At 41.6% G+C, this 17,236-nt stretch overlaps 1 protein-coding gene across 4 annotated transcripts in view; it reads left to right on the forward strand.

Annotated features, from left to right (window-relative positions):
- Positions 1–224: 224 nt before the first annotated feature.
- The window catches only part of trdn (triadin), a 48,983-nt gene continuing 31,971 nt past the window's right edge, over positions 225–17,236 (forward strand). For all 4 annotated transcript variants that reach the window (XM_046298341.1, XM_046298342.1, XM_046298343.1 and 1 more), the window contains exons 1-7: positions 225–655; positions 2,513–2,722; positions 5,198–5,236; positions 9,524–9,580; positions 10,751–10,882; positions 13,664–13,690; positions 15,243–15,269. In XM_046298341.1, coding sequence (XP_046154297.1) covers positions 637–655; positions 2,513–2,722; positions 5,198–5,236; positions 9,524–9,580; positions 10,751–10,882; positions 13,664–13,690; positions 15,243–15,269 — 511 coding nt within the window. In that variant the 5' untranslated portion in view covers positions 225–636. The remainder of the gene's footprint in view (positions 656–2,512; positions 2,723–5,197; positions 5,237–9,523; positions 9,581–10,750; positions 10,883–13,663; positions 13,691–15,242; positions 15,270–17,236) is intronic.

Genomic DNA, 17,236 nt, shown 5'->3' on the forward strand with positions numbered 1-17,236 from the left:
CAGCTCCTGCCTGTGGCCATTTTCCTCCACAGTCAGTGACGTGACGTCTCTGTCTGCCAGTCCCAGTCCCAGGCCAGCAGATGGATACGGCAGTGCAGGAGAGCAGTGCTGATGCCCCCTCTGCTACCCTACTCGATGACAGCACAGGTCTGTTGGAGGGGTTCACGCCCCCAGCCTAAAAAGGCAAAGCAGAATGCAGCTGGTGCGGCTAGCTCTAAGAATAACCCAGGCAGACAGGGCAGAATAGCCTGGGTTAAGGTTACCTTGAAGCCTCTGTCCCGTCCTAAGCTTCCCGATCTACACCAATCATGGGCAGGGGAAACTTTTAGGCTGGATCTCGAACTCTCCACTGGCCGGCCCTGGAACCTTTCCCCTGGACTTTTTGCTCTCTTCCTGGACATTAACTGAACCTCTTCAGAGACCCTGAGACTGTGACCCTTTGAATTATTTTCAATTGTGATTCTTTAGGGGGGATTAAACATCCAGTCCAGACACCAGGTGTAATATATTTAGGGTCTCTTTGCATGGTCCCATCCTCTCCTTGACGATCAGGACTCAAACAGGATTAGCCCCGAGGCGCTGCATGTATTTTTTTCCACACAACTCTGTTGCTGAAATTACATTTTCAAAACTGCCATGACTGAGGGAGTCGAAGGTACAGTATCTACACAAGTCTAAGTATGTCTTTACATTTTACTTCCTTATTATAGGCCATTTCATTTGTCATTTTAAATGTTTAAAAACGTGACATAGTTCCGCAGACGATTTAGAAGATTCTGAGAAATAGTGGATATCATGATAGCATAATTGGCTATTTGCTATGCAGCCTTGAAACACTTGTGACGTCAGCACGGCTTGTAGTATCTAGCACTTCACCTGCACAATCCACGTCCATCATCACTGTTACAACCGAGAAAAGTTGACGTTATCTTACTTTTGGGAATCAAACTTAATGAGTCTGTCTGATGTACCTTGTTTTGCCTCATTCTTACATGTCAGTTCCAATAAGAAGGGCCTGATTTGAACCAACTTGAGCCTGGGTGTAAAACTTCTATTCAACAGCAATTCAAATAGAAGTGATATCAGAGTATATATTGAGGGCACCCAGGAGAGGATAAGATCATATCAGTGTTTTGTTGGCTGACTCTATCAGACTGTATTACTGGCTCTCAATTTACTGTCCTGAGATTAGTTGTCATGGAGAACTACTTAGGGTTCCCATGACAGGGACGTCAACTTCAGGCAGCAAGAGGTCAGGAGAGAGGTAAAGTAGATGTGTTGAAGCGTACATTCTTTTTTTCTCTTTTTTTTTACAGCACATTTGCGTGATGTATTCCATCACTATCCCCACTCCACTACTCCTGGATTCCACGATAATACAACTCTGTAAATGCCATTACTGTAACCCTGGCAAACACACTCAAATGCACATACAATAACACCACACACACACACACACACACACACACACACACACACACACACACACACACACACACACACACACACACACACACACACACACACACACACACACACACACACACACACACACACACACACACACACACACACACACACACACACACACACACACACACACACACTGTGCTAGTTGCAGTATGACAGTATGTCATATTGTATTTTGTTGAATCAGAGTGAGAAGAAGCAGGGCATATGGTGTCTGTCTGCAGAGCCTCTTGAGTCATCATATTGAGGGGACATGGGGGCCCATAATCCCCCATTGCTGACAACAGGGTGCAGGCCATGGCGAAGAGATCCAACAGGTGGCCTGAGCCATGCTGGGCGAATACACACATGCACTTAATCTCTTTCTGTCTTTCTTTTTTCTCTCTCTTTCACACTCACGACATACATACGTTCATAAACATGCAACACACAAAAATCAAGGGGGCTGGAACAGCATTTCAGTCGGATATTATCTCTGTTATGGGCCGACTAAGAAAACACAGCAGAGACCCGTGCCACCAGCAACAGCTTCTGTCTGGTTTGCACCGACCTGATTTCACAGTATAAAAGCAGCAGATAACGTTTTAGAGACTGAACACTGCATTCTAACTATTGCACCTTCACAAGAATCAATGGCTTATTCTGACCTAGTCTGCCACATTCTGGTAAATCGATGAGCAGCCTTGTAAAATGAATTCCGTACATAAAGGTCATATGCTGTGTTTGTAAGGAAGCATGGCCAGCCCATCTCTCTCCATTTAACATCAAATCAAATTGCCACGCTACAGAGATTTATATTCATTTAGAGAGAGAGCTCTTTGATGGCCAAGTCAAAAGATCACAGAGACAACACAATCCACACAAAAAAAGTATATGGATTCCTTTGACACTGTGTACCATACAGTGTAGTACCTTCAGTGTATAGCTATTCCCCTGTCAAAAACTTGTCTCAGTGCAGTCTATTCATGAACTAACCCTTCACTGGGCCTTTATGGTTGGTTCAGCATCAGGCCAACAACCTATCCTTTGTCCTTTCTTCCAGCACAATCCTTCACCACAACCATGGTCATTGAGAGCAAAAATGGAGAGGCAGGACACCCCCCAGCCAGGGTGACCAAGAGGACCGCGACTGACGACCTGTACACCACCTTCAGTTCCCCTATGGCCTGGATCCTGGTCGTAGCCCTGGTCGTCACCTGGTCTTGTGTGGCCATCATCATGTTTGACCTGATAGACTACAAGGGCCTCACAGGTAAGTCCTGAACCTTTCCTCCTATACTGTTCCTACCACCATGCATTGGGATGTTACTTATCTGTGTTAGGGTTTCGTTTTTGCATTTTACCTGACACATCATAGGCCTCTCTCTGTAGGTTAGAGCTAGGCTTCCTTTTTCCTTGTTTGGGCTCATTAGAATGCAAAGGGGCAGTAGTTTATATGATGCCTCATGCTTTGAGTAATCTTGGTCGTTTAGAATCTGGTTTTTAATGATTTGGATATAGACTTGATCCCATTTTATACTATTTATACAAAAGTATGTGGACACCCCTTCAAATGAGTGGATTCGGCTATTTCAGCCACAACCGTTGCTGACAGGTGTATAAAATCGAGCACACAGCCATGCAATCTCCATAGACAAGCATTGGCTGTAGAATGGCCTTTACTGAAGAGATCAGAGACTTTCAACTTGGCACCATCATAGGATGCCACCTTTCCAACAAGTCAGTTCGTCAAATTTCTGCCCTGCTAGAGCTGACCCGGTCAACTGTAAGTGCTGTTATTGTGAAGTGGAAAGGTATAGGAGCAACTGTGGCTCAGCCGCAAAGTGGTAGGCCACACAAGCTCACAGAATGGGACCACAGAGTGCTAAAAATCGTCTGTCCTCGGTTGCAACACTCACTACCGAGTTCCAAACTGCCTCTGCAAGCAATGTCAGCACACGAACAGTTTGTTGGGAGCTTCATGAAATGGGTTTCCATGGCCGAGCAGCCGCACACATGCGTAAGATCACCATGCGCAATGCCAAACGTCAGCTGGAGTGGTGTAAAGCTGGCCGCCATTGGACTCTGGAGCAGTGGAAACATGTTCTCTGGAGTGATGAATCACGCTTCACCATCTGACAGTCCAACAGACAAATCTGGGTTTGGCGGATGCCAGGAGAATGCTACCTGCCCCAATGCATAGTGTCAACTGTAAAGTTTGGTGGAGTAGGAATTATGGTCTGCGGCTGTTTTTCATGGTTCATGCTAGTTCGAGTGAAGGAAAATCACTACAGCATACAATGACATTCCAGACTATTCTGTGCTTCCAACTTTGTGGCAACAGTTTGAGGAAGGCCCTTACCTGTTTCAACATGACAATGCCCGAGTACACAAACCGAGGTCCATACAGAAATGGTTCATCGAGATTGGTGTGGGAATACTTGACTGGCCTGCACAGAGCCCTGACCTCAACCCCATCGAACCCCTTTAGAATGAATTAGAACGCCGACTGCGAGCCAGGCCTATCGCCCAACATCAGTTCCTAACCTCACTAATGCTCTTGTGACTGAATGGAAGCAAGTCCCTGCAGCAATGTTCCAACATCTAGTGCAAAGCTTTCCCAGAAGAGTGGAGGCTGTTATAGCAGCAAAGGGGGGAGGCCAACTCCATAATAATGCCCATGATTCTAAAATAAGATGTTCGATGAGCTGGTGTCCACATACTTTTTGTCATATAGTGTAAATAGTTCCTCTTCTAAGGTTTGTTTAATAATTTAGCCTTAACCTTTAGCTTGGGTGAAACAAGTTCATAGATAATGGCTAAAACAGGCAACAAAGGAATGCAGTGAGCTCAGTGAAAGCGATAAGGCCCAGTAGCTTGTTGTTTTCAGGCTGACACTACTTTATCCAACGGTGTGTGGGCTCTCAGGGTAGCCAGGAGCTCATTGTCTGGTTACTAATAGTACTGACAGTGACAAAGATAGATAGGGCATAGCATTGCAGTTTACTGGGCCTGGGCCTTATCTGCAGCAGTTGCTGAGAGGGTTTGGCAGAATTAGCCATGCCTCTCTCCCAGTCAAACAAGCTTTGAGTCAAATAGCCAAATAGATTTACTGGTAGATTAGTTTTGAGATGCATTGCTTCAGTCAGTAGAGATGTTATTGTATCACAGAATTATGATTGATATAGTTCATTACAACTGTTGCAGACGTAATGGTGAAAATCTCTGTAGAGGGAATGTGTAATGTATTGTATTCCTTAAAGTTGTTTTCAGTGTGATTTTGTGGTTTAAAAATAAAGTTGTACAATGACAATTTTCAGTGTTTGAGAGTTTGCTGTTTGCCGATCAGTACGTGCGAGAAATTGTCATTGGTGTACATGGATTCTTTCTCCATTTTCATGTCATATGCCATTCACATTTCATTTCATGTCAAAGGTCTTCCATGTGAGACCTTGCACATACATTTTTGAAGCAAACTTCAAAAGTGGGCCACCATTGTCACGTACTGTAGATCCGATTAACTCACAAGTCACGATAGTAGTTGAAGGCTGACGTACTCTGGGGACGTGGAGTCTAGTCTACCAACCCAAAGCCATTCTAGCCTTCACTGAAATCACGTGCACCTCACTCCCTTCATTTATTCACTAGAGTTCCGTAGCGACGTTCACTCTCTCATTTCTAATCTAGTTTCCTCCTCTTTTCACCCTGTCCATCCCCATGTGCCATCCTGTTCCCATCCAATAAAAAGATCATACATTATACTGTGACGACCCCTGTTTGCCACCTGGTAAAGACTCTCTGCCTGCAGTGTAGTGCTCATACCCATCTGTGTGTTCGCTTCCGCTCTGCTACTAACAACCTGCATGCTTTAATTGCTGACAGGGAGCAATTGTCACACACTCCAGTCAGTGTTGTGGTGGCTTGATGCTACGCAATAATGGATTCATGTACACATGGTCCATCAAGTGTTGATTCTGGTTCATTCAAGGCTGCACAGGTTACATCTGGTACTAAGTGAGTCTGTACACCTTTTTCACACTAGTAGATTATCGCAATTGAAGTGGACTATTTTGCCTAATAAAACTCACGGTAATACAGAGATAGTGTCTCCGTTCTGTTAGTAACTCTGATGCCAACCATAATTGTACATACGTTCATAAAGTCAACCATAATCTTGACATAATAATATTCACATAATAATGTGAATAGTTTAGGGCTATAGCTTCCATGAGAAATCATTCACCGAACTGACTCATTTCTGCTTTGTGATTGGAAAGGTATACAGCCTATTTAGTAGTCACTTGATGTGTCATTTAACTAGCTACTATTTACCTTTTTTTGTTTGTTTGTAGTTTAACAAAACATACTATAATAACGCTGTAGTGTGTAACGCTGTAGTGTGTAACATTAAACTAACATTCATTGCAAGAAATGTATTTATATGTGTGTGTGTGTGTGTGTGTGTGTGTGTGTGTGTGTGTGTGTGTGTGTGTGTGTGTGTGTGTGTGTGTGTGTGTGTGTGTGTGTGTGTGTGTGTGTGTGTGTGTGTGTGTGTGTGTGTGTGTGTGTGTGTGTGTGTCTTCAGTCATTACTTGATGTCCAGTGAAATAGTGTATGAAGAGCTCATTTGTGAGGAATGTGCTGTAGCTAACTGTACTATTTTAAGTTGGCTGTAGCATTTCCTGCAGCAGCCAATTTCATTTGACCAATTATTACATAACCAGAAAGCTTTAGAATGTATTGAGGCTGCATCACAGTAGGTACTAGAAGGTTTTGTGCCAGGTTAAGCTGTAAAGAATGGCGCAACAATTTGAGTGTTGCATGTTTTTTGTGCCCTTTACATAATTGAGCAAAATAGGCCACCACGATTATAGGAAAAATAACCATTACATTCACCTGAAATCAGTGCTTGACTTGGACTGAAATAGGTGCCGGTACTCATTTTGGGTGCTGGTACCGTTTCTATTTAGTTGCAGGAATTCCTCAATATTTTGGAGATAATATTCGATAAGAGGTGCAAGAACTCAAGCAGAAGAACATTTGAGGTGCCAGTACTCAGTTCAGTTGAGCTTCTGCCCAAGTCAAGTACTGCCTGAAATCACTATTATATTACTGTCAAGTGGTCAGGCGTGAGCTTTTCAGTCTGATTTATTTGACAGTGTTATTTAACCTTATTCCCTGGCAACATGATCCCAATTAATTGTGTGCCAATCGCTCTCATGCATCCGGCCTATGTTAACTTTAGTTGCCTTTCCCATCTCAATTTATACACAATTGCCTTGATGCTAACATCAATAATGACACATTGAGAGCATATCAGCTTGTGTTGGTGTTATTAACTGTGTGGTATTGAGTAATAACTCCTTCTGGCCATGGAGAATGCCTTTCTCTTTGATTGAGTTCTGCTTTTGAGAAGGATACACTTATCTGATGTGCTTTAATATTTATAATTGAATATTCTATGTTGCAGATAAGCCTGCAAGGAGAGATATAGATTTCCTCTACAATGCATACTACTGAGCATTGAATGTGGCCAATACCGAAGGTCATCTACGGAGGAATGACCTCCTGACCTCCTGAACCATTCCACATGGAATCATGAGAAGGAATTGACGCTGTGGCCATTTCTATCAAAGCCTCTCAGCCGAGTCATAACAATACAAGAGTCTTTATTAGGTGTAGAAGTCCCTTTAACCAATGTATTAAACAGTAGACGTATTAATTGATAGCAAAAATACTGGGGTCACGCATCCCTAAATTAGATTAGGGAAAGGGGGGTTATGGTTAGCCAAGAAAATACCAGGGGATACTGTATGGCACCAGGACAACACATGTGGAATGGGAGGGTGAATCACCACACAAAACCATGGCACCATGGATAAACCCTTGAAAGGAAAAACAGGAGCTATGTACATATTAAGAAATGACTAGATTTACAAAAAAAACAAACACGCACAGTATAATGTAAATACCCATATGATATAAATCTTATATATGGAAATGGAAGCCACAATCTTTGAGGACAATGTGTAATCTGCACCACAGTAAATGTATGTAGCCAACATGTATCTTGAAAATAAGTAAATTATCAATCTGTTCCAATCGAAGGGGTTGGTAAAATTGGTTTGTAAGACCACACAGTAATAGCGAAAGGAAGTCTCGTGTTCTTGCTTTTTAAGAATCGGGTAGCTATGTATAGCACTAGGTCCTCTGTAGGATACCTGAGCGGTGTCACTCTGTCTCTCTCTATGAGGGATGGCTGTGGGGCTGGACGCCCTTTCTTAGACTGGTCCTCTCTGTTCGTTTGAACCCCTCGCTGTCAGAGAGGAGACTGCCAGAGACAGTGGAATTTACGGGAATAGCTAGAGTACCTGTCAGTCACCATTTCAAATATTTATAGTACTGGACCCAAGTGGATATACAACATGGAGTTTTGGAATTTGTATTATTAAATGTTTTGTATTTTTGTAGACAGTGGTTAGTGACAGCAGATGTCTTATTTCATCCCCATTTCATCCCCACGCCCATTAAATACTTTACTTTTTGAATACATAAAGAGGTACAGTAACAGGGAAAATGCTAAATGATTTCACCAAGGTCACAAACTAATAGATGTGTGAAGCAAAAGGCTGTCTGCCCTGAGAAATTGGAAAATTAGAAATTACGAACCTGCCCATTACACAACCATTTAGTTGGACAGCAAATGGGTATTAAAATTGCACTTTTAATAAGATGCAATTTTTCCCACCATGACATTTCAATAAAGGGCGACACTGTGAAAATGAAATACTAAACCAACATTTTGGAACAATGGGCAAGAGTCCTGGCTGTGAGGAAATGGAATTCCCCTTGATGTGCACTGCATAGCCTGGGAGGCGTCCAATTGGAGTTGAATCAATTCTATTGCCATGCCTCCATTGCTTCCCGTTAGAGAGTGGGGGGTAGAGGGAGAGGGGGAGAGAGAGGCAGGGGAGGATAGGGAGCGTGAAAGGGAGGAGAATGAGAGAGAGAGGGAGGAGAGGGAGCGAGAGAGAGGGAAAACAGTGCTTTCATTAGCTCCTTCAACTTCCTGCTAAAGAGGGACACCTGCAAACTGGAGCCTGACGGACATAGTGTCAGAGACCTCCTGAATACAGGAATGAATGTGTTGCCAGGTGACATGGTGCTAGTTATATTGCCACCCACACTTCACCGGTTTCTCTAAACTAAACCCTCCAAAGTGTTTTGGAACAATCCACATAGCCTTTCCGTAATGAGGGACTTAGTTTGGAGGGTTGATTCCATTTCCACTCCCAAGTCCCTTGCCTTCTTTACCACTTCTTTCAGGTTAATATGTCATTTATTTCTGTGGATTTAGTTGCAGTCTCCATGCCGGGAATCAGTGTAGATAGACTACAATGTGAGGGGTTCAAATGCACAAGCATTGAGGGATATATTTTCTTCTGCTTTATGACGTAGGTTGAAGTGCCAATCAAACAAATGCCACTGAATTAATCAGTATTCATTAGTATTCCTAGTTGGAGTCAATTTCACATTGTTACTCAATGCCATGAATTGTGATGTACTACTTCAAATCACAGCATTATGTTATTGCACGTCATTTCTTGGAACAAATTAATCAAGTCAATGAGAATACATTTCAAATAAAAACAGGCCAAGCACAGAGGAAGAACTGTTGTTATAGCAGATTCAATAAAGAGTGAAAGACATACTGTGTTTGCTATGGTTACAGCACAGCATGTTGCTGTTCTGTCCTGTTTCTCACTCCTATTGCACTATGGGTGTTTACTGTTCGTATGTTGATGTGTTCTCCACACTACGGCCGATCTTTGTTTCCATTGTGATGAACGTCTATGTGATGACGTTGAATTCTTCTGTCACCATTCGGTGGTTGTGAATCGTGAGTAAATTGTGTCTCTGTGCCATTGTTTCTTGTGGTAAGACTGTCCAGTACTTCCTCCCAGAATGCATCACTCTGGAGTCTGTTCTCCCCGCATTGATCATGTGCATGTGATGGAGACTGTTCACTGTCCCTGTCCCTGTGCCACTGCTTATGTACCTCTCCTCCTAACAGGGGTCTCCCCACCTCCCGCTGTCAGGAAAGTAATTAAGGATGCAGGAAGGTCTAGAGGCAAGCAATTATATTATGCTTTTAACTTTGTCGTGCCGATTAGAGGCCTCTGAGGCCCTTAGCGAGTTTGGGTTGACATACTGTGGCAACTAACTTTAAAGGAGAAGATACAACTAACGAATTGAATAAAATGAAAGATAATACAATTGATTATAACCGACTAATATAGCAAGCAATCAGTCCATTAGCTCATGTTATGACAAATACCTTTGGATACATTTGACACAAGCCTTTAGATATTGTCTTTCGCTGAAACATCTATTTGCTTCCGAATTGCATAGACAATTAATTCCCACGTGAATATTTTCAATTCCAGGAACCAAAATGTTCCTTTTGTTGAATTTGGCTGCATCAACCGTGTTTCCTTAAACCCACTCAGTCTGATTCAACACGACGATGGATTAAACAACTAACAATCACTCTCTTCTGAATATCAGTAATACTGCTTTGATATTTGATCACTGAAGAGCACTAAAGAGTCTAAAGTGCAATCTCTAAAGAGCAGTCAGTCATATTCTGCTGAGAGTTGTCACTAACGCGGTGCTGGGCTACACTCCGCTGGCAGTGGTGTCTGACATGTCCTGTAGTGTGTTGCATGTTTACCTGTCATGAATGCCTATTGCCTTCTGTATGTCTCTGCCTCCGACGAAATGTAAATGTCTGTCTCACGCCGTTTGCCTGCACTGCACAGCAGAAAGCCGCAAAGAATGGCGCAACAGATGGTGGTCTACACCGTATACTCCAGCAGACATTTGAAGTTACCCATTGGACCATGGATGGACAGAGGATATGTTATACTATGTCACATTGGTTCTAGTTGATTAGTTCCAAGCTATAGTTAATAGCCATGTACACATTCATCTTCATATCTGTAGTCTATATTGCTGAATTTGTTTCTGGGTATAAATTCATTTGCTGTGATCTGCCTTTGTTCTCATATTGTTCTCTAAGTGCAGAACATTTGAACGGTGTACAGTATGATTGCATTTGAAAGATTAAGGACAGCATATTGTCAAATGACTGTTTTTATTGTGTATAATATAATGCGGTGGTAATTAATGAGGTATTCCTTAAGTCTTTTAGTCCAGGTTTAAGTGTGTGTGTAAATGCATGCTGGCTATATTGTGCTATTAAATCTTGGCTCACACAGCCTGTTCACCACACTCTCAGGAAGCATTCAGCATATCAGCTCGGACCCCATGAAAATGGTGAACGAGGCGGTGGAGGAGTCCACTGACTGGGGCAAACTGCTTCTGACCTTTGTCTCCAGCCTGGTAGCACCCGAGGAGGAGGAAATGGAAGGTATATTTCACAAGTTCTCTCTTGAGCTACCCTAATAATAGAGGAAACAACAGCAACAACAGTAACATAACAAACGAACCATGGTATTTGAAAAAGAGAAAAAGGGCTGACCCGCTGTGACTTGACCAGTCACCTGGCAGGTCATGCCACATTCAACGTCAAGCCGTTTGATTTCACCTCTATAGGTTCACATATTCAGTTAATGGCTCGGCTGTAACAATTCAGCCCTTAAGTCTGTATGGCTTAGGGTGCGATGCAGGATAAGTCTGGCAGATTGAGAACCTGTGAACCATAGCCGAGCTTCTTTCCAAGGCTAGCTTGTGGTTTAATAAACACTCAACACACGACTGTGTGTACCACACATATCAACCCGACACTGTTTATCATATCTCATAGTAGATGCTGTGTTGCAATATTAAATACAGCATCACGCCCATCTGTACAAGCTTAGAACAGGAGGTGACATTCATTCCCAAACCCGAACTCCAAAACTAAAGAATGGGACACTGTTTTCCAGCCTTTCACGCGGAAGAATTTTGAAGCGGAAGAACAAGGCTCTCGACCTGCAGCGTGATACTTTTAACTCCTGTACCACATTTGTGTGTGACTGTTCTATAAAAAATAAAGCCATCCAAAGAAAGCAGAAATCACCTCTCTCATCAATCCCTTGCTTGTGTCTTTTCACCACCCACTGTGCTCGCCACGCTCACTTTAATGTGCACATCTCATCTCCAAGCTTGCTCCAAACCATCATTACCAACATTATACTCAGCAGTTCATGTTACGTGTCTTTCACAACAGCATCAGCTCATGCAGTTTACACCGTGTTAGCGAAGGGATATCTGATATAACCAAGGTGCTAATCTCAATTCCTTAGTTTAGCCTAAGATTCTGCTGGGTATTAAATGCATTTTTACCAGCCCCATTGAAACAGGAAGGCAACTTGACATCAGGTATTCAATCTCAATGACAACCTAGCAATTGACTTTTATAAGAGGAGCTCTAAGCATACCACAGTGTGGAGGACAACTACTGTACGACAGTCCAGGGACAAACCTCCTGCTAAACAGTAATGATTTGTGGCAGAGGAATGAACGCACAACAGTGTGATTTGGCAGAGCAAATGTTTTCAGTCAATTAAGCAGCAGCACCACACATACAGTAACTGAATCACAGTACAGAATATTAATATAGGCAAACAAATGTAACTTACATTTGTTGTGCAGTAAAGGGAACACATCATTTAGGCACTGATTTGAGTCCCAATGAAGAAACCAGTGTAGTTTTAATATGAAGACACGCATGAAGTTAGAGCTGGAGTGAATCAATTAGAACCTACACAGACGGACTCACATTATACAGGCATCTGCTGCATTATTGTTGTTTTTATAAATCATACCATATGCCATTCATTACCAGGATGCACACACACTGTTATTGGGTCACGTCTATCAGGACGTTATTTCAGATGGTAGTATTATGCCGTCTGGGGATCAACAGTACCTCTGGCCTTAGAGCAGTGACCTTCTGCCTAGGCCAATAGAGTGCGTTAAAATCTAAAAGGTACAAGTAGGTATTGGGTAAAAACATGCATTAGGAAACAGGCACATAATGCACATTTGAGTTCATTAACAATACAAAATGAACATACTGTATTGTATACATTCAGTATGACAGTAGCTCATCATCCAATGGTGTCTGTCAGACAGACTAAAGTTTCTGCGTGTCTTAACTGACCACTCTGCATCCCTCCTTGCCTCGGTCATATCGCAATCACACACACATGCGCACACACACACGTAACTGTGACCTCTGCTCCCTGTTAAATGATGGAGAGAGTGAGTCTGTGGAGGGGTGGAGGTGCAAGACAAAGGGAGATAATAGAGAAAGAGAGAAAGCAAGAGGGAATGGTCGTCCCCACAATGGCTATGCATAGCTCAGTGGACTAATGCAGAAAGATGCTGACCTGCCTGGTGGTTTGACAGCTGTCTGTGAGTTACGACTCAAAGGGCAGAGACTATTTCGGTCTCATTTTAGAGTAGCTACTCTAAAACAGGCACACTGTCTCACTGTAGCCTAGCCACTCTAACCACTCTCAGGGCACAGTATAGTTTCCAGGTTATGACACCAAAGCAATGCCAATTTCCTAATAGAGAGTCATAGCACTAAATAACAAATTATGAAATAAATTTCATCCCTGGCCTCAGGATAAGCTTTAAAATATTATTTGTTGCTTTAATTTATTTACACAACCTGGAAACTTTCTCCCTCAGGGTAATGTGCTTTGAAAGGAGCTATATCTCAAACACATCCCCAAAACATCAAACACACCCTGGAGAACTAACATTTTCCTCTCACCCAACTTCTGAGCGGAAAAAATGCATCATAGTGTGAATATCTGCTATTCATAGCTCGTGCCGGTTTAGCACAAATGAGGTTGGTGTATTTTCAAATCTCCTTTGAAGAATGGCTGACTAGTCCAATCATTTCACTAAATCCACCTTTGCTCTGAGATGCATAGTAAACCAAATGTAGCCTACTAGCTGTTGTTGCTGTTGTTGCGTAGCCTACAGTACCGCCTTTCCTTGAGTTGACTTGTACTCTTTACTGATGTTTAGTGATTTTTAAGAGTGGAGAATAAGCTGCCTGCAGCTGAAGAAAAGCCTTTCTTCCACTCTGATCCACATTCATAATTTATTCTGCCTTCATCAATGTTTTATTAGATCTATTTGGTTGGTTCCTTTCTTAAGCTGACATCTTTTTCGCCCATCTGCTATTTAGGTGAGCTACATCCAGTTAAGAAAAAAGGTTTGTATTCATGCATCTATTCATTTTGCCGTTTACTTATTCATCAATGTATTATAAAAGCTGTCTCCTTCGTGCTCTTTTATGCCACAGCTGTTAGGGAAAGGAAAACTCCTCTTTGTCGAGAAACGCTTCCTGGCTATAGTGCTATTGTCAGTCAATGTGAACGCTAACTCTTCTGCCTGCTACTCTACATCCTGTTTCCTTAATTAAAGGACTGACACAAAGCTACAGGTTATTGTGAGGATGTGGGCTTGGCTTTAGAGTTTAGCAGACGTCCGCATGACCTGAGATAACAAAATTCACTTATCCGGGCCACTAATGACGCTTTGGAAGTGAAAGCCTTGTTTCTTTCAGCAAGAGCTTACACGTGCTGCGCGATTAGTCACTCCAAACCTGCTGCTGAAATGCAGGGTCACTGCATGGAGTCAGACTGACAAGACCTACACCATTTGTAATCTGCTGTACAGATGTAGGATCTGAATTTGATCGCCCAGTTGCAGGAGAACTTTCCTGCAATGCAGGACATTTTAAAACTTGTAGTGTATTTGTGGTTTAAAAAGGCTTCTGAAGTTTGTCATTTCCACTTGGAAATTTCAGACTTGGTTTTCAACCCCTACAAAGAAGTCAATTATAATCCACATAATAATTCACATTTCCGGTTGCTGCAGGATCCTGCTATAGCAAGCTGGCTCGTATTAAGATCCTACATCTGTAAGATATGCTTTACATGCTTGGCTGTGCCAGAGACCCTAACAGAATGTAGGCCTAAATCTCTCTTAACACACTGCTGTCTAATACCTAAGGATTCTGCCCTTATATCCTTCTCTATGGTATTTTGAAACCATTCCATGCTTATTTTCAACCACTTATCTACACTATGCCATTCCCCTCACACTCTTTAGAAGCCCTCACATCATTGACAAAACGCACAAGCAAAAAAATAAAAGATTGTCTAATGAATGCGTGTTTTTGTTTTTTATGACCTCATCAAATTGGAACATTTCAACATTGATTAATGTAGGTTAGCTGTTCCAAGTTTTAGGACTTGAACAGGTGATACAGGCTGAGGTTAATGGGGTAGATTTTGTGGAGTGTGATATTTTATGGATGTTCACCTTGGCACTTAACTGTAAAACCATCCCAAAAGATATACGATGGTTCTTTGAAGAGGAACAAGCTGAGGCTGAAGGTACCATGGCCATGCTTTCCATGTTTATAGGTAAACATACACGTAGATGTTTACTATATGTAAACTACATTAGCTCTAATGTAGTTCAACTAGAATGACAACGTAGCAAATACACAAACCGGTAAGCACACTCAATGGTTATTTACTCTAATCATGCTATTGCGCAGTGCTAACAAATGGTTTTGTTGTTTTGTGGCTTTGCTAAAATGCTTACTTTTCCTCCACATAACCATCGTATTAACTTGGCTACTTCCATCCATAGTCACACGTTGTGTACTTGTCAAGGAAGGTGGATAGTGTTTTACTACTTGTTTTGTGTTCTAAACTCTTGCTGCTGGAATCCCCTTCCGTCCTACCTCATAGCTGCATTCCTACCGTCCAGAAAACAAGGTCTGTGCCATCCTGTTCTTTATATGAAGCTCACATTGAAAACTCATTTTTCAGGAAATAACATCAGGCATGTGATGATGATTGATACATCTTTTTGATGGGATTGAGGCATTTTGCTGCGTGATGTATGTGGCCATTTGCGCTGTCGCCAGAGCAACTTTTGGAAAATGGGTGCTATCCTGTCAATAATTGCGATGTAATGTGATATTACTAGCCTGTACCGGTGTGTAACTGCTGGCTCTATTTGTTCCCAGACACCGTAATTATACTCCCAGAAGCTACTCTAGACAACTTGTCCAATAGCCTTAATTCATGATCAGTGTAATATATGGTCAGTACATGTCTTCTAGATGTTGATTTTGTTGTAGGAAAAATCAAATAGTACAATAAAATTCAGGGAATACACATTTCAACTGTCGTAGTCGATTGCAGTTGTTAAATAGACCACTACAGTTTCTCTCTGTGTATCTTATTATTTGGTAGTACTATGGTACAAATAGTATTAGTTAAGAACACAACTAATTTGTGTGAGCATGAATTCACCAATACTGCATCTTGTAAACACATGTTTCAATGTGAATACTGCCCTGCAAACAATAACGAGTATTTAGGACGTCCCTGGGACAATATGAAATGGCCGTCTAAAGTCTTCACGGCGTTGTGTCATGGTCCTGTGGAGGTTTTGTCTAGTTCCCGGCTTGTTCCGAGGACGTCCCCAATGATGTTTATAGGACGTTCTTAGAACATTTTGTCATGGTCCCCTGGATGTTTTTATCTACTACCTGGTTGGTTCCGGGGATGTCCTCAAGGACATTTATAGGATTCTCTATAGGATTATCGTTCTGTCATGGTCCCCGGGAGGTTTTTGTGTAGTTCCCGGCTTGATCCGGGGACGTCACCTGATTCTTGCAAAGAAACGCTCACACCTTGTTACTGTTTTTACTGTTTTTACTGTTATGCCAATGTTTGTAAACAACGACAATGTCAAGAAAACACTATAAATGCCCACAAATACTATATAGCCTCAAAACATCGTTAAAACCCCCGAAGGTTGATGTCCGTGCCCCTGCGGAAATTAGCATTAGCATTAATTAGCATTAAAAAACAAAGTCCCCATAACATTCCAACAGCTAAAGCTAGAGATATCTGTTTAGTGCAAAAATATATATCTGATCTTTCTTATACCTCTCAGATATAGGACAGACACTTCAGAACAAACTTCCTTTTCATATTCTTTGGGGACTATCTGTTGTTCCATGTAGTGAATCGGTTATTCAATGCATTTGTATGGGCTAAAAGCAGTAAGGCCATAATATTTATTTTTTGATTCTTCAAGCAGTAAGGCCATAATATTTATTTTTTGATTCTTCAAGCAGTATGGCCATAATATTTATTTTTTGATTCTTCAAGCAGTAAGGCCATAATATTTATTTTTTGATTCTTCAAGCAGTATGGCCATAATATTTATTTTTTGATTCTTCAAGCAGTAAGGCCATAATATTTATTTTTTGATTCTTCAAGCAGTATGGCCATAATATTTATTTTTTGATTCTTCAAGCAGTATGGCCATAATATTTATTTTTTGATTCTTCAAGCAGTATGGCCATAATATTTATTTTTTGATTCTTCAAGCAGTAAGGCCATAATATTTATTTTTTGATTCTTCAAGCAGTAAGGCCATAATATTTATTTTTTGATTCTTCAAGCAGTATGGCCATAATATTTATTTTTTGATTCTTCAAGCAGTAAGGCCATAATATTTGTTTTTGATTCTTACATTTACATTTACATTTAAGTCATTTAGCAGACGCTCTTATCCAGAGCGACTTACAAATTGGTGCATTCACCTTATGACATTCTTAAAATTCTGAATGAATTATCAAAATGATCCTTGGCACGACCTTCTTAAAACAATTCCGTATAGCTTAGTAGAACCCCCACCATGGATGGTCAGTCTTTGCGTACAT

Source organism: Oncorhynchus gorbuscha, linkage group LG14, assembly GCF_021184085.1.
Source record: "Oncorhynchus gorbuscha isolate QuinsamMale2020 ecotype Even-year linkage group LG14, OgorEven_v1.0, whole genome shotgun sequence".
NCBI lineage: Eukaryota > Metazoa > Chordata > Actinopteri > Salmoniformes > Salmonidae > Oncorhynchus > Oncorhynchus gorbuscha.